This window comes from Gossypium hirsutum, chromosome A02 (genome assembly GCF_007990345.1).
Source record: "Gossypium hirsutum isolate 1008001.06 chromosome A02, Gossypium_hirsutum_v2.1, whole genome shotgun sequence".
Taxonomy (NCBI): domain Eukaryota; kingdom Viridiplantae; phylum Streptophyta; class Magnoliopsida; order Malvales; family Malvaceae; genus Gossypium; species Gossypium hirsutum.
The window spans coordinates 1,055,349-1,078,962 of NC_053425.1; the positions used below are offsets into that span (position 1 = coordinate 1,055,349).

Below are 23,614 nucleotides of genomic sequence, written 5' to 3' on the forward strand. Positions count from 1 at the left end.
TTAGTTTTAAAGTTCCAAGCAAAAAAGCAGTGTTATTTTCTAAATATCAACATATTTATATCTATAATTTATACTGAAAAAAAACTAATAAGGGATTTACAAGAACTGATTAGCATTTTATTAGTTTACCTTAAAAGTTGGGTGACTGATTGTGGAATTTACCCTAATTCAAAACCATCAGAGTTTCAACATTAGCTCAGTATCTTATTGGCTGAAACTTGGACTTTATCGAATGGTTGTTAGGCTTTGGGCGTTGGGTCTAAATTATTCAATCAATCCATGTCTCGATATCTATTCCTTTTGACGAAAAACTGAGAAATCATCGATCAACACCCAGGAGCTACAGTTTTTGCCTACGATGGCCTCTTCGTCTTCTTTTTCTTCTGCTGATGCTGCTTTGGAGATCTTAGTATCGTGTGCTCATGCAATTGAAGATGGGAATTTGAAAACTGCCGATTCATTCCTGCACCAGATCTGGAACACTGCTGCTGTAGAACTTGACCTCATAAGCAAACTCGTGAGATACTTTGCTGAAGCTCTAGTTCGGCGAGCTTACGGTCTGCATCCTCCTTATTATACCCATTCGAATCTGCAAATACCTCATCCACTGTATTACTATTATTATTACTCAAGGTTTGATATTAATGAAATGGTGGGAGAAGCCATCGAAAGTGCCACGACAGGAAAGAAGGGATTTCATCTTATTGATTTCCACATTCCGCATCTGTACGGAAGGGGATACTTGTTCAAGACACTACCGAATCGCTCCAGCGATCCCTTGTCGGTCCGTATAACCGTCGTATTACCAACTTTTCTGAAAAATACCGTCGATTTCCAAGAAGAAATGGAGTATTTGACTGAAGCGGGTAAGCTATTGAAAATAGAGTTGAAGAAGGAAGATCTGAGAGTTGTTTACGCTAATAGTTTGGGAGAAGTGGATGAATCTACGTTGGATTTGAGAAGAACAAACGATGATGAGGCTTTGGTGGTTTATTATAACTTCAAATTTCATACACTGTTGGCAGAGGCAGAAGCAATGAAGAAAGAATTGATCAAATTGAGGCAGATAAATCCAGAAATTGTGATCATGCAAGAACAATACGCTAACGATAACGACGGGAATTTCATCAAACGCTTGGAGTACTCTTTTCGATATTACTCTAACTTTTTTCAATATTATTCTAATCTTTTCAAATCTGGGAAACCTCTGGGCGACAATACAGCTAAATATTATATGAGACAGATTCATAACATTGTGGCATGTGAAGGCAGGGATCGAATTATGCGACACCAGAGTTTGGATGAATGGCGAGATCTGTTGTTAACAGCGGGCTTTCTTCAAATTCCATTCCAGAAAGATGTTGAGAATTTACATGCTCTGTATTGGGTAGAGGAAATCAAGGAGGAAAAAGGGTGCTTGGTTTTAAGTCATAAGGATTGCCCAATCTTGTTCGTATCATGTTGGAGACCCAGAGCTGGAGAGGAGCATTTCAAATTCAATCTAAACAGCAATAAGTTCGGGCAAGGTACTTTATCTTGACTCAGTTTCTTAACAAATTAAAAAAAAAATATAATTTTTTAATATTTTGAACAAAAGAAAAGAAAAAGTGATTAAGCTAGACTTGTTAATAGATTGAAACGAGGTAAAATTTTAGGTTCGGTTTTTAGATCTAAGCCTAGTCTAGTTTAAAAAATAGGCTTAAAATTTTATCTAAATTCGAATTAGATAAAAAATTCTAAACTCAGATTTAACCCGATTTGCCCATATTAAAAAAAATTTTATAAAAAATTTAAAAAATATAATACATTCAAAACACTAAAAACTTTAAAATAAATGTTTCTTAACAAATTGAAAATACATTAAAAAAATATTTATATTTAAATAACATTAAGATAGGTGTAAATTAACAAGCAAATGTCTTTAATGTAGTAGCAAAATTAAAAATAAAATAAAAGTTATATAATATCCAAATAAAAACAACAGGAAAAAAATTTTAAGTAGATTCAGCCGAGTTGAAAAAAGTTTATTGGAAGCCTAATTTGTTTAAAAAAAGTGCATTATTTTTTGTCCAAACCTTTTTTTTGGACTTGTATTTTTGCCTATATCTTCAGTTTTCAAGTAGATCTTTGAACTTAAAATGAGTTATTCAACTCATGATCAGGTTTATAATTAATGGTGTAAAAGTTATTTAATATAAATTTTAAATATTTTTATTAATCATATTTATTATTAGTATACCCACTTCACCTTCTCACGAATTTAACTTTTTATTAATATATATAATCCCTCGTATAATTTTTTTTAAAAACAACCATCACATTTAACTTTTCCCAAACATTTTTTTTTATTTTCTATTAATCCTCATAGCAGTGTGCAATTGAGCTGTCCATGGCCATAGGTCAAGTGGCCCGCCTGACCTGACTGGTCCGGCCCAAATTGAGAGTTAAACTGTGTTTGGATAAAGAGTTTTTTGTCCATATACTGGCCCAATTTAGCCTGAATTTAAATAAAATAATTTATTTAAATTTAATTATAAAAATATATTTTATTATTTTTAAACTATTAGGTGGGCTGAGCGAGGGTCAGGCCCCTTGACTTTGGACTATTTTTTTTTTAATTCTTTGATTCTAAGTTATGGACACTTCATTATGATATAATCTAGTTTTAATAATTTAGTTGTATGTTTTACTTACAGAAATTTATTATTTTTAATATTAATATAAAATAAAATAATCAAAATATGGAAATTAGATTGCAAATCTTAATTCTTTTATATTTTCACAAAATTAGTTTCATTAAAATTTAAGATTAATGAAAAGAATTAAAACATATTTAATGAATGATTTTTCATGAAATTAAAAAATATATTTAAAATTGAGATTCCTCTTTTAAAATAATAATGTGGTTTTCAATGTTCGAACCTACCTTCTCCATTGGAAAATGCAATGTACCTTACTAATACACTCAACACTTATTGGTAGAATGATAAATTTGAGATATACTAAATATCCATTACCAATTTCGTAGAATTTTTTCGTATTTATATTTATATGTAAAATTTAATTTAATATAAAATCCAACATTTTTATTTACGTATATGATTGCATTAACTAACAATAGAATTATTACCTTTCTACATTCATAGGTTTCAATCCAAGACCTTTTCAACCATTCCCAGAGGTATCAACTTTTATTTATTAAGAGTTTCACTTTGGTTTAGCTTTAAAAAGATATTAGTATTACTGGTTTGTATGTTTTATAAACAGATAAAATATAAACATATACCACTTTACTTGCTGTAAAAGAAATAAAATTTATGCAATTATAACAGTATGCTTTTATTTTGATTGGAATGATAAAAAAACCATAAACTATTTTATAAGAAAAATAAAAGGTCTTTTAAACGTGCTTAGAGGATACATATTTTGAGCATTATATATATAGTTTACACATGTTTAGGTGATGGATCAAATTAAGATATATTTTTTTCGACCAAGATGAAATAGGATCAAATATTCTCGGATCCTTACAAGACAAATGTGAGCTTTAGGGCATCGGAGGTTAATAGTTTGAGACACTCTTTGATATTTAAGTCATTAAATGGTATATTCTCATAAAGAAAGTAAGAAGTTTCAGCTAATGAAGAAGATTTAATGGAAGAGAGAGAGCGAAGAGCATCCAAATTCATTTCATCTTCTTCGAATTCAACTTGATACATCATTTACAAATTCTTAAACACACACATATAACTATACATTCTCATTTCTTCTAAAGATATACATGTATATATATATAGTTTTTGAATTTTGGGATATAAACTTAGAAACTGCTTATAAAATGGTCGAAAACTGTTCACTTAGGGATCTTGTCATTGAGTTATTTTGGATTTTCTAATTTTCTTTCTGGTAGTTCATTGTTAATTTAATATTCTAACAGGGTTTCATACTGAACCGGTTAGCTACTTTTGCTGAGATTTATGACATGTTGGAAGATGTATGTTTTAGATATGAGCTTCCAGTGGCTTTAACATGGGCGTGTGAGGCTACTACAGATAAAATTATGTTGGATGGCAAGAAACATACTCTATTCATGGAAAGGACTTCTTGTTATGCAAGTAATGAGGGGTCTCAATGTTTCATGGAAGCATGTGCAAAACATCATATTCAAGAAGGGCAAGCCATTGCTGGGAAAGCATTCCAATCAAGTGCTAACTTTCATTTCGAACCAAGTATTACAAAGCTTATGAAAAGTGACTATCCACTGTTTAATGCTGCACAGTTGTTTGGTAGCCATGCTGTTGTTGCAATTTGTCTACAAAATCACTACATCATTGGTGATGTTTATGTAGTAGAATTTTATTGGCCTGAAATTGAAAGTGAGAAATCAGAATCTTTAGCACTTGATATCTTCAATGACTTGAAAAATATGAAGAAAAAGTTTGTAACTATACGGGTTGGAGGTAATGAAGTTGGATTCGAGAGAGAAGCCATTTCAACCACTCTGCAGGGGACAATGCATATGAGAAATGCTCAACCAGCTTCATCCACCAATGATTTACTAAGCTCAAACACAACATGGTCTTTGAATGCAGTTCAACCATGTGATGTTCATGAAATGGAAAGACATGGGCTTGTTGAGCAGGTATGTTATGTTATATTATTGTTATAGACTTGTAGTATTCTAGTTCATGTGTATAATGAATAACAATATTTTCTTTTAGGTTGAATCAGCTCCCTTTAGCACACCCAATCCCATGAGTCATGGAGGAGTACTACAAACACAAGGGCCTCATAAACAGGTAATCATTTCTATATAGTTTGTCTAACACTTGAAATCTGATTAGTAGGATAAAGCCCTAGAATATGTAAAGGAGAAACATATACTATCAATTATCTTGAATATTGTTTTTAAACAACACGAATGTAACTTAAGTGAATAGCATTAGAATTAGTTGCCTGCCACTTTTTTTTCCTTTTTCTTTTAAAAGAAGAAGGGTTTGATTGATAGACTGTCAACATTATATTAACATTGTATGCTTATATATATAATGTTGTGCTGCATGCCTAAGCTAAGTATTCAAATGATTATATATAATTTTGAGAGCTTTAGCTATTGTAATGTGCTTTGAAGATTTACTTATAGACAACTTATTCTTAGTTTGTCTACTTTTTGAAAGGAAATTGGTGAGAAGGATTTCATTTCTCAGACTGTATCCATTGGTGACTATGAGATTGTGAAAGCATCCATGGAGACCTGTAAAGTCCCACGAACCAAACGGAGAAAGTACTCGTCTAAAGTTTGGCTGGATTTCGATAAGTTTGAAGTGAATGGAAAACAAGTAGCCAAATGTAAACACTGCAATAAGGATTTTACAGGATCAAGCAAGAGTGGAACCACACACTTGAAAAACCATTTGGAAAGATGCCAAAGTAAGAAAATAAAAAATCAGGAAAGGCAGTTAATCACATCTGAAATAGGTGATTTGATCACTCGGGATAGTGATGAAAGCAACTTCACATTCGATCAAGAAAGGAGTCGCTTGGATTTTGCGAAAATGATTATCAAGCATCAAAGTCCATTGGATATGGCTGAACAAGAGTTCTTTAAGATTTTCGTGAAAAATTTACAGCCAATGTTTGAGTTTCAATCAAAAGATATTTTATTATCTGACATACATCGCATCTATAAAGAAGAAACGGAGAAACTTCAGTTATATTTTGATCATCTTGCTTGTAACTTCAATTTGACAATCAGTTTGTGTAAGAACAATCACGGAAAGACAGCATATTGCTGTTTGATAGCACACTTCATTGATGATAATTGGGAGCCAAGAATGAAGATTATTGCCTGCAAACCTTTGGAGCATATCTATGACACAAAGGCTTTAAACGAAATTATTCAGAGCTCGGTTTTGGAGTGGAATATAAGTAAGAAAGTATTTTCCATAACCATGGATAACCCTTATTTGAATGACGATATGTTTCAGAAGATAAAGGAAACTTGTTTTAGTGACCAAGGTTCGTTTCCTTCAACTCACTGGTTCATCGGTTGCACTTTCATTGAAGATGGTTTTCGTGAGATGGATCTAATACTTTTGAAATTAAGAAAATCCATTGAATATGTAAGTGAAATAGCAGAAGGAAAACTGAAATTTGAAGAAGTTGTAAATCAAGTGAAGCTACAAGGTGGGAAATCATGGGATGATCTTTCTTTAAGGTTGGATTCAGACTTTGGTGTGCTTCATAGTGCCTTGGAATCAAGAGAAATATTTTGTCAACTGGAGAAAATTGATGGCAACTTTAAATTAAACCCATCAGTGGAGGAATGGGAGATGGTACTAGCTTTCCACAGTTGTTTGAAATGTTTTGATGATATTGAAGGAACTCAATCACTTACTGCAAATTTGTACTTTCCAAAGCTCTGCAACATATGTAAGAAATTTCTTCATCTGGAAAAGAGCAACTATCCAATTGTTACATTGATGAAGAGGAAATTTGACTACTATTGGAGCTTATGTAATTCAGCATTCGCTGTTGCAACTATTCTTGATCCAAGGTTAAAGTTTAAATTTGTGGAGTTCTCATATACTGAGATTTATGGCCATGATAGTAAGATGCATTTGAACAGATTTCATAAAGTCCTCACAGATGTTTACTATGAATATGCCAATGAAGCCAGAAATCTGTCTAAATCCACTTCAGACTTGGATGATTCCAATTATTCAACAACAGAGATTGTTAATGATTGTATCCTGGAATCTTTCAGTAAATTTGCATCTGCAAACAACTTTAATGAGGTGGCCTCATGGAAATCTGAGCTTGACTGTTACTTGGATGAGCCGTTACTTCCCTTGGATGGAGCCTTTGACTTACTTTACTGGTGGTGTATTAATAATAAAAGGTTTCCTACACTAGCAAAGATGGCTCGAGATTTCCTTGCAATGCCAATACCAATACTCGCACCATGTTTGAATTTCAATGCCATGATCACAAATCCGACCTACAACAACTTGAATACTGAGAGTATGGAAGCTCTAGTATGTAGTCAAAACTGGTTGAAAATTCCAAAAGAAAGTAAGTCTAACTTTTAATTTGTTTTAGATCCTTTCATTCTATTTTATTGCACTTCCCTTGGAGGGTCTATTCTTTAGAGTTACATTATCTTATCACTTAATTGAGTTCATTTTGTTATCACAGATGATGGAGAAAATCATGGACCCATGCAAAATATGGTAGGTATTACATATGAATTATGATTAGAAAATGATCTCGATTGAATTCTTTTTCCTATACTATGACTAAGCTGAAGAATGAGTTACCTTAATGCATTTTCATTAAATAGTATAAAAGGAAAAGGAAGATGGAAGACCACTCTAATGTGGTAAAAGTTTCTAAAAATTGGAATCGAGAAGAAGCTAATAGTAGTGGAGACATTGCCAAAGGATCCATCAAAAATGGTAATTGAACCATACTATTGCTATCTATTGTGTTACTTGGATTCAAATGTGAACTTTGATGTGGAAATGTTTTGGACAAGGGTATTTCAAGAAGGATGAAAAGAACTTTGTTCTTATTTAACTTGAAATGCCAAATGGTAATCCGCTTGTTGTTGAAAAAGCAGAGAACATAGAAGCTTCAGTTTGCAATCAAAATAGGTTGGAAATATCAACAGGAAGTAAGTTCCTTATTTGATCGTTTTATCACTTATCTAGTTCAGTTTTCCAACCAATTTTTTATCTACTCCTCATCTTGAGCTGAATCTAAAAGGTGCGTAAACAGTGATAAGTTGCAAAAATTGATATTATGAAGAAATTAGCAGTGGAAACAACTTAAAGAGTGTTTCCCTTTTAACATTGGAAATGGCTCAATCCATTATTAAGCAAAATTTATTGATACAGAACCTAATCATGGAAGAAACATTACTGCCTTAATCGAAATTCCAGAAGATGACTCACCATTCAGCAATAATAAGTCAGGTCAGTTTCAAAGCTTGTCTTCTGAGTCTGATAACGAAACAACATTGAAGGAGGAAGGATCATGGTGTAAAGAGGTTCATACTTCATTCCATTCCTTAAACACATCTCTTTGCTGTTATGCATATATTAAGGCTTTTACATCTAAGATTTTTCCTGTTTTTTTTAAATTCTTCTTTAGGATGTTCGGGCATATTTAGTCTCGAGATTTACAGGCAAGGAGAACAAACGACTAAATAGATGGCAAACTAATGAGTTGATTGGGTATGTGCTAGCTTTGATAAGTTAATATTGGCATATGAAGTGATCATTATAATCTAACTGTACATTGAAGTTTATATTTCACAGAAAATTGATTGGACGAGATAAAGAGTTTTTCTTAATGGGTGACAAATTAGCACCTTTACTCATGGTGCCCCATGGTGATGAAACTCGAAAAGAGTATTATATTGATGATTCTGTAAGTAATCATCAATTTTTTAGAGATATGGGCATAACCTAATTTGGTAATCCATATATTCATATAATTTTCATAATTACAGAACTGTGTTGTGTATTAATTATGTATTTTCTCATGTCATGTTCGAAGTTATCAGGTAGTATGAGTTGGAAATAAACAAATGTTGTTAATTTATTATGGTATGCAGGTCGTTAATACATTCTTCAAATTACTTAAGAAGAGATCTGATAGATTTCCAAAGGCATACATTAATCATTATTCATTCGACTCTCAAATAGCTGTAAGAAATTTTATCTTGTACGAGGAACTATATTGATATTTCGAATTGAAATTGTTAGTATTTTATATCAAATACTATATATAGTACAGTTTAACCTATATATTTTGCAATCACTAGACTTCCTTGATACAAGGATCCAGATCAGAACATGAAGTATTAGCTTGGTTTAAAGCTGAGAAACTGAGAGGTGCTCATAAAGTAAGCTCTTCAATTTTTGCTATATGCTTTGTAATTGTGATAAATTACATTAACTATTGCAGTAGAAAAAACCCAAATCGAAAATATCAACAGCAACTTAAATCCTTGATTGTAACTAACAAAGATGGATGTAATCTTTTTTGCTTTCTTTTTGTGATTGCAGTTGTTTTTACCATTGTGTTTATCAGCCCATTGGGTTCTTTTCTATGTTAATACCAAGGAGAAGAAAATTTCATGGTTGGATTCAAATCCATCGACTCGAATAATGTCTAATAATGTTGAAAAACAAACAATATTACAATGGTTCACGACCTTTCTACTGCCAGAGTTTGGTTATTATGATGCAAATGAATGGCCATTTCTAGTGCGTACTGATATTCCAGTGCAAAAAAAGTAAGTATTCGTCTATTAAAATCTACACATTTTCTACCTTTTATTTACTTATTATCTTACCTTTACTTATTATCTTACCTTTCTTTTTTCATTTCTCTTGCACTACAATGTAAAGCTGGGTTGATTGTGGGGTATTTGTGATGAAATATGGTGATTGCCTTACGCATGGCGATTTCTTCCCTTTCACACAAAATGACATGGTTCATTTTCGACGTCGTATCTTTCTTGATATATACCGTGGAAGATTGCATGGTAAAATTAGACAAGTTTGATGCCTTGTTTTTTCTTTTTTCTTACTTTTGTGAAACCTGACCGCTTTTTATGCATACATGGTACTTTTATCCTCAGTTTATACTTTCTATGGTTAAAGGTGAAGAACAATGTAATTAAAAATATGACTTGACAATAGAATAAGATTTTGCCAATTTTAAAGTTGAGTTATGATCATTTTCCTTTGCATTTGAAATAATTTTTAGTTTATTGCTCTTTAATCTCGAAGCACATTGAGCTTGAGGTGAAGCAATTGATCACATTTTTTGGATGGCATTAAGTGTTTATCCAGCCACCATTAGTATTTCATGGAGATTCTTTTTTCAAGTTACAAGACAAGATGATTTGGGAATTGTGGAGAGCTTAATAATGCATGATCTTGCATTGCATGCTCTGTTGCTGTGACTGAATGTTGCATCACAAGTTGACATTTTTGCTCCAGTTAAGTGGTGTTAGCTCGTATCATTGCATATGAATTCGGATATGGATCAATACAGATTCAGATCATTTCAGGTTGTGACAAAATAGGAATTTGGATATGATGGTGAAACTTTGATTGATAACTCGCTTCCTAACATGTATGCAAAGTCACTGCAAAGTGTGGTGACATTGTCTCAGCTAGATGAGTGTTCGAAATGGTAGACTTTCTTCTGGACATTGATGATTGTTGTGTATACTCAGCATGGTTACCCTTCTGAAGCATTGGATTTATGCAATAGTTTGTTAAGAACCGATCTTAAACCAAATGAAGCTATCATTACCAGCATACTCTCTGCTTGTGCTGATTTGGGGTCGCTGAGCATTAGGAATGAGATTGAACTTTATGTGATCGACAGGTCCAGACCTCATTGGTTCACATGTACTGTAGATGTGGTAGGATAGACAAGGCAGAAGTACTTGGAGGAGTGTTATATAAAGATTTAGCTGTTTGGATTTCCAAGGTAAACGGTTATGCGATTCACGGAATGGGTCATCAGATGCAGATAACCGAACCTTGCAGCCTACATCATGTTGTTTTCATGAGTATATTATTGGCTTGCAGTAATTCAAGGTTGGTGGAGGATGGATTGAAGTACTTCAAAAGCATGAAAGATGATTTCGGAATAAAGCCCGGTATAGAGCATTATACTTGCTTGGTCGATCTCCTTGGTAGAGTGGGTCACTTCAACTTGGCTTTGAAAATTGAAAACCATCCAAGAGATGCCTATGCAAGTACAAGCTCAAGCTTGGGCTCCATTGCTTAGTGCATGTAGGAAACACCAGCACTTATTATTTTACAACGAATTTTTTTAATGTATCACATTTTCTTCTTATGTAAAAAAAATAATTTAAATCTACAACATTTCACCCCGGGACAATACAACTCTTGGTTTTCGCCAATTAGGTGCATATAAATTTGAAAAGTTAGATCAATTTCTGTAAATTTGAAATTGTATATATTTGTAAACTTATTAAAATATATATATTTTCCTTTTCCTCCACCTGTTAAAAATAAAATGGTGGTGCCACCAATGACATCGGGGGCACCTATCAAAATAGTGCCACGTTAGAGTTTAATAACAATTAAATCGTCACGTCAACGGTTAATGTTGACCATTAGTCAACTAACGACCACGTCAGCATATCCGTTAAAAATAAATCAATTTGATAAAATAACAAACGTTGGGGGTTAAAGTGCTCCAAAAAAAAAAGAAGATAAAAGGCCAAAGTGACCAAACGTTCAAACATTAGGGGCCATTTTTGGCATTATGCCTATATTTTAATAAAATTTGAATTTTAGTTTTTGTATTTTGAAAGTTTTGAAATTTAATCTCTATACTTAAAAAATTAAAAGTTAAGTTCTTTAACTTTTTTATTTACAAACTTTGTCTATTCATTAAAATCTTAAGTATTTTCTATCAAAATTTATCAATTTGAAATGCTGATTAGGCTATCATCATGTGATAACGCTTATGACTGATAGAAAACTAAACATGTCAAGTTGAAATATTTTGATAGAAATTACTAACGATGATAAAAGTAGGAGATTGAATTTTTAACTTTTTAAGTATAGGGATTAAATTTATTTTTAACTTTTTAAGTATAGGGATTAAATCTCAAATTCTATCAAAGTACAAGGACTAACATCATATTTTAACCTAAGAAGAAGTAGAACTCTAACTTCATATAACTAATTAACCAAGGTTAAAGTCTTTCGATTCTTTCAAAGTATAGGGATTTTCCAGGTTCAAGTCTTTCAATTCCTCCAATTCCGACTCTGTAAGCTAACGATCATCGCTTCTAAAGTAAATTCTTTGTTTAATTCAAAGGTTTGATCATTGATGCAAAAATAAATTTCAGTGTTTTTTAATAAATTAGTTATAGTTATCGACGATTGTCAAGTAACGTAATATCTTCTTACCTTCCGTTATTAACAAACAATCCTATAACGACCACTTAAGAATTTAATTTATCAATAGCTTTAAAAAACAAAAGAGACCTAATTCTAACAAACAAATGCACATCAAGGTTTATTTAAGTTAGATTGCATGCTCACATTACACAAATTTTTATGCAATCGTCACAATTATTAGAAACCAATTGATCGACTAATTATCTAACTCACAAAGCAATTATTTTAAGCTTTCATATACTGGTCATATATTTAACAATCTTGAACAAATGTAATTAAACTAAAAGACATGCAAATACCAAAGAACATAGAAAAAATTAAGAGCAATTAAATCTCACAACCCGTGGAATCGAACTTTAAATATTACTTTAGCTAAAAAAGAGGAATTTAGCAAGTCATAAAGAAAATCAAACACAAAGCGAATTAAAATTAAAAACCGAGATCCTTCATCTCTATTCTAAGATCTTATTTATAGAGTTTATGGAGTTTTCATTGATTTTAAACTAGGGTTTCAAATTAGCGTGAGTTTGGATGGGCAGTAACGTGCGGTGTGTTTAGCTTACTTTTTCTTTCACGTTACAATATTGCTACAATATCTAATCTCACCGTTGCTGTTGTTTTTAGAGTAACACAGGTAAATATACCATTCATCCAAACTCACACTTAAATTTAAATACTCGAAAAGACAAAAGTAACCATTCATTTTAATTTTAAAATAGCAAACAGACCCACAAGACATGAGACTCGATGAGAGGGGGTTGTGACTAGGGGTATTCAATCGGTTAACCGACTCGAAATAACATTAACCGAATTAACCGACCTTTTAAAATTTTTAACCGTTACCCGAACTGAAATTTTTTCAAAAAATTTAACCGAACCGAAAATTATATTTTTTTAATTTTTGGTTAAAATAAGTATAAAATTAACCGAATTAATCGAATTAATCGAATTAACCGAATTACCCGAATTACCCAAATTAACCAAATTAACCGAAAAAATCGAATTATTTGTATAAAATTATATGTTTTTTATTTTTATTTTTAGTTTTAGATTTTATTTTTATTTATTAAATTATTTATCTAAATTTTTAATAAAAATGCAAAAATAAAAAAAGAAGTCAATGAAAATGAATAGAAGATGGAAAGTGGGAGGAAGTGTAGAAATACACTAAACTTTGGGAGAATCTTTTTGCAGAAAAACAAAACGTAGAAGTTATCCACTTGACACTTTGAGAGACCATGCCTACCCTTTTTCTTTTTATTTTTCTTTTTTTCTAAAAAAGAAAATTATTATTTAATATTTTAATAGTGGTTTTTTAAATTTTACAAGTGAAATTAAAAAAATTTTATCATGTCTTTTTATTTATTTTTTAGTTTTTAAAAATTATTTTGAAATAAATAATAATTTGGCAAATAATTAAATCCAAGTGGAAGCCAAAAATGAAGAAGGCTGTATCACATTATTTCCAGGAAGCACAGGAAAAGAAGAAAATCCAAAGTTGAAACAGTGTATTCCGCGTGGGGTTTCTCCATCAATCAATGACGCGCCATTGCTTTTACTTTGGAATAATTTAACATTTAATCTTTGAATTTAATTTTTTTAATTTAGTACTTAATTTTTTAATTTATTTTAATTTGAGAATTTGATAAATCTTTATTTTAATTCATGTGATGACATGATAATATGATATTGTGCTATGTTTTCACTTAAAGAATTTTTATCTACTTTTGTGGCACGTTTTTTTAGTTTTACTTATACAAGTAACCTTAGCTTTACAAATGATTTTATGGATAATTTTGTTGTTGTCCTCTCTAGTTTGGTATTATACTAAATAATCATACATTCTAATAAAATTTAGAGTAAACTATTTGGGTGGTCACCCAATTTAAGGTAAGTTCTATTTTGGTCACTCAACTTCAAAAACATTCAATCTCATCACTAAAGTTTTCAAATTTTAAAATTTTAGTTACCCACAGTTAAATACTTAACGGAAAGCTGATACGGGCCTATTTTTATTGATCTAATAACAAATTTAGCCCTCCAATATTTATATATTTTATTAATTTGATCCTAAATTTAAAATTTCAACAAATTTAATGTTCAATGTTTTCAAAAAATTGTATTTAGTTCTAATTTAAAAAAACTCAATTAAGTTAGCCCTGAATATTTACAAAATTTATCAATTTAATTTTAATTCGAAAAGTTTAAAAGAAGGAAAAATATTTAAAAAGTTCAAAAATATGTACGGAAGTTCAAAAAATTCCGTACGTTACCCAAGAGAAAAGCTTCATTCTTTTTAGTTTTTGCTTTTGAATAAAAATCTAAGTGATTTGTATTTTGAAAGTCAAGGAGATTTTTTTTTCTAATGTGATAACTTTCTTATTATTTGATTGAGAATTGAGTGTCGAGGACTGATCATAACAGTTTTTTTAAATATTTTTTCTTCTTTTAAAATTTTTGAATTAAAATTAAAATTAACAAATTTTGTAAATGTCTAGGGCTAACTTTATTGTTTTTTTTTAGAATTAGAATTAAATGAAAATTTTTGTAAACATTGAGCGCTAAATTTGTTGAATTTTTAAATTTAGGATCAAATTAATAAAGTGCAAAACATTGGAGGGCTTAATTTATTATTAGACCAATAAAAATAGGCATGCGTCAGCTTTCCATTTAGTGTTTAACTGTGGTGACTAAAATTTTAAATTTTAAAAATATTGGTAATAAAATTAAAAATTTTTAAAATTAAGTGACTAAAATAGAACTTACCTTAAAATTGGGTGACCACCTAGTTAATTTACTTTAAATTTTATTAAGGTAGTCTAATGTGAACCAAATACACTTAGAAGTAAGGTAATCGAGCCTCATAATAGAGTTGGATTTGGGGCGAGCCTATATATTGTTTGAATATTATATATAGTTAGTCAAATTTGACTCGATTTAAAATATAAACTTCAAAATTTATTTATGTTTATAAATAATTAGTCTAAATTATTTAGTACGTCCATATTACTTTTTATATTATATTTATTTATTATTAAGCAATTATATATTTTCTAGTATTTTTTATTTTATTAAATTTTTAAACATAAAAAATCTAACATATTAATTAGCATGTTCCACAAAAATTCGTTAAGCTTAATTTTAATCATTCAAGTTATTATTAATTATAGTATATCACATTCATTATGTTTCATTTTCCATATTTTGTCGAGCCATTTTACACCATCTATATGAATATCCTATATCTATCTACCATCTTAAACTAAAAAATTAACAAAAAAATTGAAGGGAGAAGGCTTTCTAACCTTGATGGATGATACATGGACATGGATAACACATAAAAATTAAATTAATAGTAATATATAATATAAACATTAAAAATGTTAATATGATTACATATAAAATTTTAATAAATAAAAAATATATAAAATTTAAAATGGGTTTGAGTTAATTATTTACAAAATAAGTAGACTTTGATAAAATTTGAAGTTCATATTTCGGACCAAATCGAGCTTGAACAAATATAAAATCAAATTTTTAATTTTTCATTATAAAATTTTGTAATAATTTTGAAAATTTTAGAGATATATATAGAAGTAGCACTAATTAGTATTTATATTATATTTCAATTGGAAACCATAGGAATTGGGAAGAATAAAATAATAAATTTAAACTCTTGAATTAATTTTTAAATAAAAAGATAAATTTAAAAATTATATATGAATTTTGATTTAATGTGTAATTGAATACATAAATTTTAATTTGATACAATTATACATGTGAATATTTAATTATGGTTCAAATGTATACTTAAAATTTTAATTTTAACTTAATTATACATATTTAAAGAAATAAATACATTAATTTATTTTTATATTAGATAAATATAATTATTTATATATACAATATATAAATATAAAATAATTTTTATTAATAATTAATGTATAATTGAGGTAACTTAAATAAAGTATAAATAGCACATACTGTAAGCAAAAAAGCAATGTGTTAGTTGATAATTAAAATAGGAATAGAATATGGAAAGTGGGAGCAGGTGTACAATTAAAATATCAAATTAAAATTTTTGGAGAATCTTTTTGCAGAAAAAGTTATGCCACAAGTGACCACGCCTAGTCTTTTTTTTTTTTTCTTTAAACAGAAAATTATTATTTAATATTAAATTATGACACACGCTAACAATTACGTAATTTATTTATTATAAATTGATATAAAAATAAATATAATCATGTAATTAATATTCTTGATAAATTATATTTTTTTTAAATAAAAAATTTTAATACAGGTGGAGCAGGCGAAACCTAAGTTTTAACATTTTTAGAATACAAAGTCATCACGGATCAAAATTGTGAAATTTTAGTATTAATGTAGACAAAAAAAATTTTTGTGAGACTAGGTTGAGATATTATTTAATTTGCAGGCAGGTCATTTGTAGGAAGCAAAAAGAAAAGTCAAAATATAAACACTGAGTATTCCGCGTGAGTGTTCAATGACGCACTTTTCCTACTGCTTTTGCTTTTCCTGAGTCATCATCTTGCTGCCTTCACTTACTTTTCTACCATATTTCTCTTCTGCTTTACCCAAACTCTGTTGAATCTCACCTTCTTTCATGGCTTCTTCTCCTTTTGACACCGACACCGCCTTGAGATTGTTACTATCCTGCGCTAAAGCTATTGAAGATGGGGATCTGAAAAGCGCCGATGCGCTCCTTCGCTTCATCTTGGTTCATGCTGATTATAGACCCTACTTCTATGAAAGCAGAATGGTGAAATACTTCGCGGACGCTCTGGTTCGCCGAGCCTACGGACTGCATCCTGCTTCTTCCTACAACACTTTCCCGGGGAATCCTGCACCATATTATCATTATAACGGCTACCGTATTAATGACATCATAAAAAAAGTTATCGATGATGCTTTGATGGGAAACAGGCGATTGCACCTCATTGATTTCTCCATCCCGTATGAAGATTTTGATGGTTCAGTTCTTCGTACACTACCGACCTTCTCCGGCAATCCTCTACCCGTCCGTGTAAGTTACATACTTCCACCATTTCTGAAAAAATACGTAGAGTCCTTCAGCCAAATGGAGTTTTTGACTAAGGATGCCATGAATCTTAATGTAAAGTTGGAGGCTGAGTTGAAAGTGGTTTACGCCAATAGTTTGGCAGAAGTGGATGAATATAAATTAGAATTCAAAAGAAGAAGAGAAGATGAAATGGTGGTGGTTTACTACAAATTCAAACTTCATAAGTTGCTAACAGATGGAAAAGCAATGGAGAGAGAGTTGGTAAGATTGAAGGAGATAAATCCGACGATTGTAATCATGCTAGACTTTTATTCTAATCATACCCACTCCAATTTCCTGACATGTTTGGAGGATTCTTTTCAGTATTACTCCAATACTTGCACATTCTGGTGTCGGTATGACATTTTGATATATTTGAAGTATGAGTGGGAGTGTAACAGAGATGCAAGTGAAGGTAATAATATAATTAGGCGGCACCAAACGTTGAGTGAATGGCAACGTCTCTTTTCAATTGCTGGTTTTACTCGAATTCCATTAAGCCACGAGAAAGATGATCTTATAGATTTTTTTTTTCTTTGACGATGGTAGTTTTTTAGAAATAATGAGGGAGGAAGAAGAGTGTTTGATTTTAGGTTACAAGGAATGTCCAATGTTTTTCTTATCGGCATGGAAACCCGAAGTTGAAGATGGACACTTCAATTCCATTTCCACTAACCATCAGTTTGGACAAGGTATTTTCTTTTTCTTCTTTTCTTTTTTTTTTTAAATTATATAACAATCTCGTAATTGAATTAATGGTTCAACCAACCAAAATATTAATTTATTGATTCGATGCAATTCAAATCATCTTAAATTATATATCAATTTTTTATATAAATTTTTATTTGATGCATTGAAAATATATAAATTTCTATATTAATAGCCAACCATATGATACATCCATACTAAAATAAATTATTTTAAAATTACTAAAAATAAATAAGTTAAAATAAATTATTTTAATCTTCTATATTTTTTTCACTCAATTGAGCCTTTAAATGCTAAAATTTCAATCAATTGAAGGATTTTCCTATTAAAATTAACAGTCAATTATTAAGTGGTAATGGTTACCTTTTTGTGTTTTTTCACCACATGGCATGGTAGGATTGTGACACATGGTGAAAACTAATTTTTATTAAAAATAATAAAAATTATAATTATTATAGAAAATTATAAAAAAATATACAAAACTATTTTAAAAATTACAAAAAAATATATTGAAAATATAGAAAAGTGCACAAAAATGATAAAATTATTATAAATAAAAATAAAAATAATTAAAAACTTGCAAAAATATTAAAATTAAAATTTATATAAACTGCAAAAAAGTAAATATAGTAAAAAATATGAACAATATTTAAAAATATAGAAGATAATTAAAATTTAATAAATTAATAAAAAAGTATAAAAATTATAAAACAAATTAGAATAATAAAAGAAACTAAGGTCGGAAAATAAGTTGAGAAGTCCAGTGACAACTAAGGTTGTATATAAAACTGTAGATATTTCAAATATTTTGATATAATTTTTATTTTTTAAAATTTTCTATTATTTGTTGAATAATTTTTTTTGTAATTTTATACAATTTTTTTTCATTTTTTAATTTAAAATATATATTGAGGAAATTATTGGTTTTAATGACATTATTAGTAGTAAGTTGAATTAAAGAGAAAGAGACCAAATTAATAAAAGTTGATTCATTTGTCCTTTCCTTCACTTATTCTTATGTTTTTATGTTTTTATTTGACTAATTATAACATTTTCATTGAATGGAATATCTTTGTAGGTTTCAATCCAAATCCTCTGCCTCTTCAACCTCTTCAACCTTTTCTACAGGTATTACCTTTACATTTAACCCTTTTTTTTTCATACAAAATAATTATTGTTCATTATTGATAAATTTTAATCATATTAAAAACATAGTGTAAATATGTCATTATTCTACATTTGGGCCAGTCGGCTTGAATTTTTTTTTTTACAATAAAAAGTATAATTTTTATTTAATTTTAATTATAAAAATTAAAATATTAATATACTCATATTTAAAATATTTTAATTTTTAAAATAGTAAAATGAACTATTTTAGGTAGTCTAGACTTGACTCATATGAGCTTTCGTCTTTTTTTTTTTTTTGGTTCAATCCAACTTCAACTATGAACACCACTATGTAAGAAAAAAATCAAATTTATTTGAATAAGTATAATTATGACATTATGTGTTTTTAATTTGTTTAAAATTATGAATAATTGACTGAAAAAAGCCACCTTTCAAATTTAATTATCTTTATCAAATTAAAAGTACAATGTCAAAATTCTTTTATTTCAAAATTTATCTGTGGTAATTGTTTCTTATTTAATAATTTTACAGGGTTTGATATTGAATCGATTAGCTACTTTTACTGAGATACATGACATATCAAAATATTTATGTTGTAAATATAAGCTTTCATTAGCTTTAACATCGGCTTCTAAAGTCAACAATATGAATAAACCTTTTTGGGGTCCAAACAAGAAATTTCCTTTTTTATCCCAAGTAATTCTTGTTATGTGAAAGATCTCAAATCTTATCAATTTATGAATCATGTAGCAGAGGTAATTAATAGCTTCATTATTGAGAAAGCATTTGAATCAAGGGACGGCTACCATTTTGAACCATCTATTACTAAGCTTGACGTAGAACACTACCCATATGCCCTAGTAAAGAATTATAACATAAATGTTGTTGTTGCCATCTGTCTACAAAATCGTCACACAAGTAATGAAGTTTATATAGTACAATTTTATTGGCCTCCAACTGAGAGTGAAATATCAAAATCATTAGCTCTTAGAATCTTCGATGACTTAAAACATATGAAGACAACGTTTGTATTCAAGGCACCGAAATTAAGTTCCAAGAAGAAGCCATTTCAAGCATTCCTACATCTTCAAACACAGCAATGCCTTTGAAAATAGCTGAAGAAGCAAGGAACATTGATGCAATAGAAATAAATGGGCATATTAAGCAGGTAATTACATTACCTTATATATTCTTATATTATTTCAACACTGAATTAATTATGGATTAGCATTTATGGTTCTAATATGATAATAACATTTGCTCTAAGAAGGGGGTGGTTCCTAATTTTGACTCTCCGATTTCTATACATTCTTCATCAAAGGTTGTTGCAGTTCCTTTTAACACACTAGAAGGGCCTTATAACCAGGTAATTATTTATTCTTCCTTATTAATGTCATAGACTGGAAATCTACCCTGTCTAAACTGGAAATCTAGTTTTTTTTAACCTAATTAGTTCCATAGAAGCTAAACGGAAAAACTTACATCAAGAATGCAGCTTAACAAAATTAATTTCACAGTAAATCTAGTTACCTTTTTTACAATAATGGTGGAATATCTTTTCAACATTGTATTAATATGTTCTGCTTAAATATTGCTTACATATGTAGTATCAAATAGATTTTCCCTTTGGATAAAATATTGAAATCATATAAAGTAATATACATGATTTATTATTCTCATTTTTCATAGATTATTTTCAATGATGACTCTCAGATTGAGAAAACAAAAGGAAACAAGCAGAGAAAGTCGTGGTCTAAGGTTTGGGTGGACTTTGATAAGTTTGAAGAAGATGGAAAACAAGTAGCCAAATGTAAACACTGCCCCAAGGTTCTTACAGGGTCAAGCAAGAGTGGAACCACACACTTGAATAACCACTCGAAAGTATGTCCTGGTAAGAAAAAACAAAATCAAGAAACCCAGTTGATACTTCCAGCTGACACCAATGAAAGAAGCTCAACGTTTGATCAAGAAAGGAGTCACTTGGATCTTGTGAAAATGGTTATTAAGCATCAATATCCATTAGATCTGGCTGGTCAAGAAGCCTTCAAGAATTTTGTGAAAGGTTTGCAGCCAATGTACGAGTTTCAATCAATAGAAAAATTGTTATCTGACTTCTATAAGGAAAAGAAAAGAGAAGTTCGGCAGGGTTTTGATAAACTTGCTTGTAAGTTCAATTTGAGAGTCACTTTGTGGAAGAATGGTCTTGGAAAGACCGCATATTGCTGTCTGATAGCACACTTTATTGATGATGATTGGAAACTGAAGATGAAGATTCTTGCCTTCAAAACTTTGAAGCATATATATGACACAAAGGCTTTAAGTGAAATTATCCAGAGATCAGTTTCAGAATGGAATCTAGATGAGAAAATATATTCCATAACTATGGATGACCCTTCTTTGAATGAGGAAATGTTCCAGCAAATAAAAGCAAGGCTCGCTTTCTTCAGCTCATTGGTTCATTAGTTGCACTTTTCTTGAGGATGGGTCTCGTGAGATGTGTAGTATACTTCATAAGTTTAGGGAATCCATTGAATATGTCACTGAAACAACACATGGGAGACTAAAATTCCAAGAAGCTGTAGATCAAGTGAAGCTACAAGGTGGGAAATCATTGGATGATCTTTCTTTCAAGTTGGAATCAGATTTTGACATACTTGCTAGTGCTTTGAAATCAAGAGAAATCTTTTGTCAGTTGGAGCAAATTGATGGCAATTTTAAGCTAAACCCATCAATGGAGGAATGGGAGAAGGCCATAGCTCTAAAGAGTTGTTTGAAATGTTTTAATGATATCAAAGGAACTCAATCCATTACTGTAAGTTTGTACTTTCCGATGCTTTGTGACATATACAAGAAATTTCTTCAGCTGGAAAAGAGCAATCATTCATTTCTTACATTGATGAAGAGGAAATTTGATCGCTATTGGAGCTTATGTAATTTGGAATTAGCTGTTGCATCTGTTCTTGATCCAAGGTTAAAATTTAAAATTGTGGAGCTCTCATATATTGTGATTTATGGCCATGACAGTTAGATGCAACTGAACGAGTTTCATAAAGTTCTCACAAATGTTTACTGTAAATACACCAATGGAGCTAGAAATTCGATTGCATCCACTTCAATATTGGATGATTCCAATTCTTTGACAACAGAGACTACAAATGATTGCATTTTGGACTCCTTCAATAACTTTTTACCCTCATGGAAGTCAGAGCTTGAGGATTACTTAGGTGAGTCAGAGCCTGCACTTCCCTTAGATGGAGACATACTTGGTTGGTGGCGTGTTAATTCTCTAAGGTTCCCTACTCTTGCAAAGATGGCTCGTGATCACCTTGCAACGTTGGTATCAGTTTCGATGCCATGTTCGGTTGTTGGTGCCATGATCACACATTCAAGCTACAATAGCTTGGACCCTGATAGCATGGAAGCTTTGGTATGCAGTCAAAATTGGCTGGAAACTCTTAAAGAAAGTAAGTCATAACTCTTAATTTGTTTATATGCTTTCATTTGATCTTCTACACTTCACTGAGAGAGTCTAATATATTCTTTAAAGCTACATTATTCATCACTTAACTAAGTTCATTTACTATCACAGATGAGGGAGAAAATCATGAACTCACACAAAATACGGTAGGTACTGTACATGAATTATGATTAGAAGCTATCTCCATTGAATTTTGTTTTTCATACACCATGAAGACTGAACTGCCTTGATGCATTTTCATTTCATAGGAAAAAAGGAAAAGGAAGATGGATGAGGAGGACACTTATGTGGTAAAAAGTTTCAAACCTTCGAATTGCGGAAAAGCTAATAGTACCAAAGACATTGCCAAAGATTCCAACAACAATGGTAATTGAACTACACTTATTATCATTAACTATTATAGTACTCAAACTCGGCTGTCAATGTGTTTATTTAATTTGAAATTAATTAAGCTGTTGAAATATCATATGGTAATCTATCTTATTTTAATTGGATGATGTCATAAGAGGTAAGTACATACCTTAATTTGATTATTTAATTTGCTATTTTATTTTATTTTCCCTTATTTCTAATCTTGAATTGAATCTAGAAGAGCTGTAAATAGTGAAAAGTTGCAAAAATTGGTGTAAGGAAGAAACTAACAGTGGAAATAAATACAAAGCTTCCAACAAAATGGTAAGAAATTTAATATTTTTTTTTTCACGTTACAGTATTCCTATAATATCTAATCTCATTGTTATTGTTATTTTTACGTTAACACAAGTAAACGCATCGTATATCCAAATCCACACTTAAACTTAAATACTCGAAAAGACAAAAATAACCATTCATTTTAATTTTAAAACAGCAAATAGACCCACAAGACACGGGCAATGACGTCGAGACTCGATGAAAGGGCGTCGCGGCGTGAAACTCGGGGTCTTGGCTGCTACTTTGGGCCGGCGCTAGTGAACTTGGTTTTGGATCAATGCGTGATTAGAGATTTTTTTTTTAGAGCATCCGTGATTAAAACTTATTCTTTATAAAATTGGGAACAAGAAAATAATATATTTTTTGTAAAGAAGAATAGCCACTAATTTTGTTTATAAAATATTTATATTTTATCAAGGATGGAACTATTATCTATTATTATTAATAATAATATTATTTAAGTATAATAAATTATAATTTTGTTAAGCAAAAAAGATAAGCGGTAAGTAGAAAATTGAATCAATATTAGGTCATAATTAAAATATCCATTTTTCTAAATTTTTA

General features: G+C 30.2%; 3 protein-coding genes across 23 annotated transcripts; all 3 read left to right on the top strand.

The window, feature by feature from the left end:
* Positions 1–67: 67 nt before the first annotated feature.
* On the top strand, positions 68–9,741 carry LOC107927484 (uncharacterized). 6 transcript variants are annotated; one of them, XM_016858550.2, is made up of 15 exons: positions 68–1,526; positions 3,147–3,181; positions 3,938–4,642; positions 4,722–4,799; positions 5,178–7,074; positions 7,198–7,232; positions 7,343–7,457; positions 7,622–7,675; positions 7,899–8,050; positions 8,155–8,237; positions 8,322–8,433; positions 8,621–8,713; positions 8,831–8,911; positions 9,075–9,304; positions 9,420–9,741. In XM_016858550.2, exons 1-15 carry the CDS (start codon positions 359–361, stop codon positions 9,574–9,576), a joined length of 4,995 nt encoding a protein of 1,664 aa, XP_016714039.2. In that variant the 5' UTR covers positions 68–358; the 3' UTR covers positions 9,577–9,741. The 6 variants fall into 6 exon arrangements, 3 of the variants coding, with proteins under 3 accessions (XP_016714039.2, XP_040943854.1, XP_040943858.1); XM_041087920.1 differs by having other exon boundaries at positions 9,075–9,308; positions 9,420–9,522; XR_005909982.1 differs by lacking the exons at positions 8,831–8,911; positions 9,075–9,304; positions 9,420–9,741 and having other exon boundaries at positions 8,308–8,433; positions 8,621–8,657.
* Positions 9,742–16,389: 6,648 nt separating this feature from the next.
* On the top strand, positions 16,390–22,925 carry LOC107927472 (zinc finger BED domain-containing protein RICESLEEPER 1). Of its 16 annotated transcripts, none has more exons than XM_041087940.1 (7): positions 16,390–17,738; positions 18,833–18,882; positions 19,414–20,050; positions 20,153–20,248; positions 20,596–22,346; positions 22,472–22,506; positions 22,609–22,925. In XM_041087940.1, exon 1 carries the CDS (start codon positions 16,591–16,593, stop codon positions 17,584–17,586), a length of 996 nt encoding a protein of 331 aa, XP_040943874.1. In that variant the 5' UTR covers positions 16,390–16,590; the 3' UTR covers positions 17,587–17,738; positions 18,833–18,882; positions 19,414–20,050; positions 20,153–20,248; positions 20,596–22,346; positions 22,472–22,506; positions 22,609–22,925. The 16 variants fall into 16 exon arrangements, with proteins under 16 accessions (XP_040943874.1, XP_040943883.1, XP_016714024.2 ...); XM_041087949.1 differs by having other exon boundaries at positions 19,867–20,050; XM_016858535.2 differs by having other exon boundaries at positions 19,920–20,050.
* Positions 21,377–21,910, top strand: LOC121216206 (zinc finger BED domain-containing protein RICESLEEPER 2-like). Its single transcript, XM_041091570.1, has one exon. It carries the CDS (start codon positions 21,377–21,379, stop codon positions 21,908–21,910), a length of 534 nt encoding a protein of 177 aa, XP_040947504.1.
* Positions 22,926–23,614: the final 689 nt, after the last annotated feature.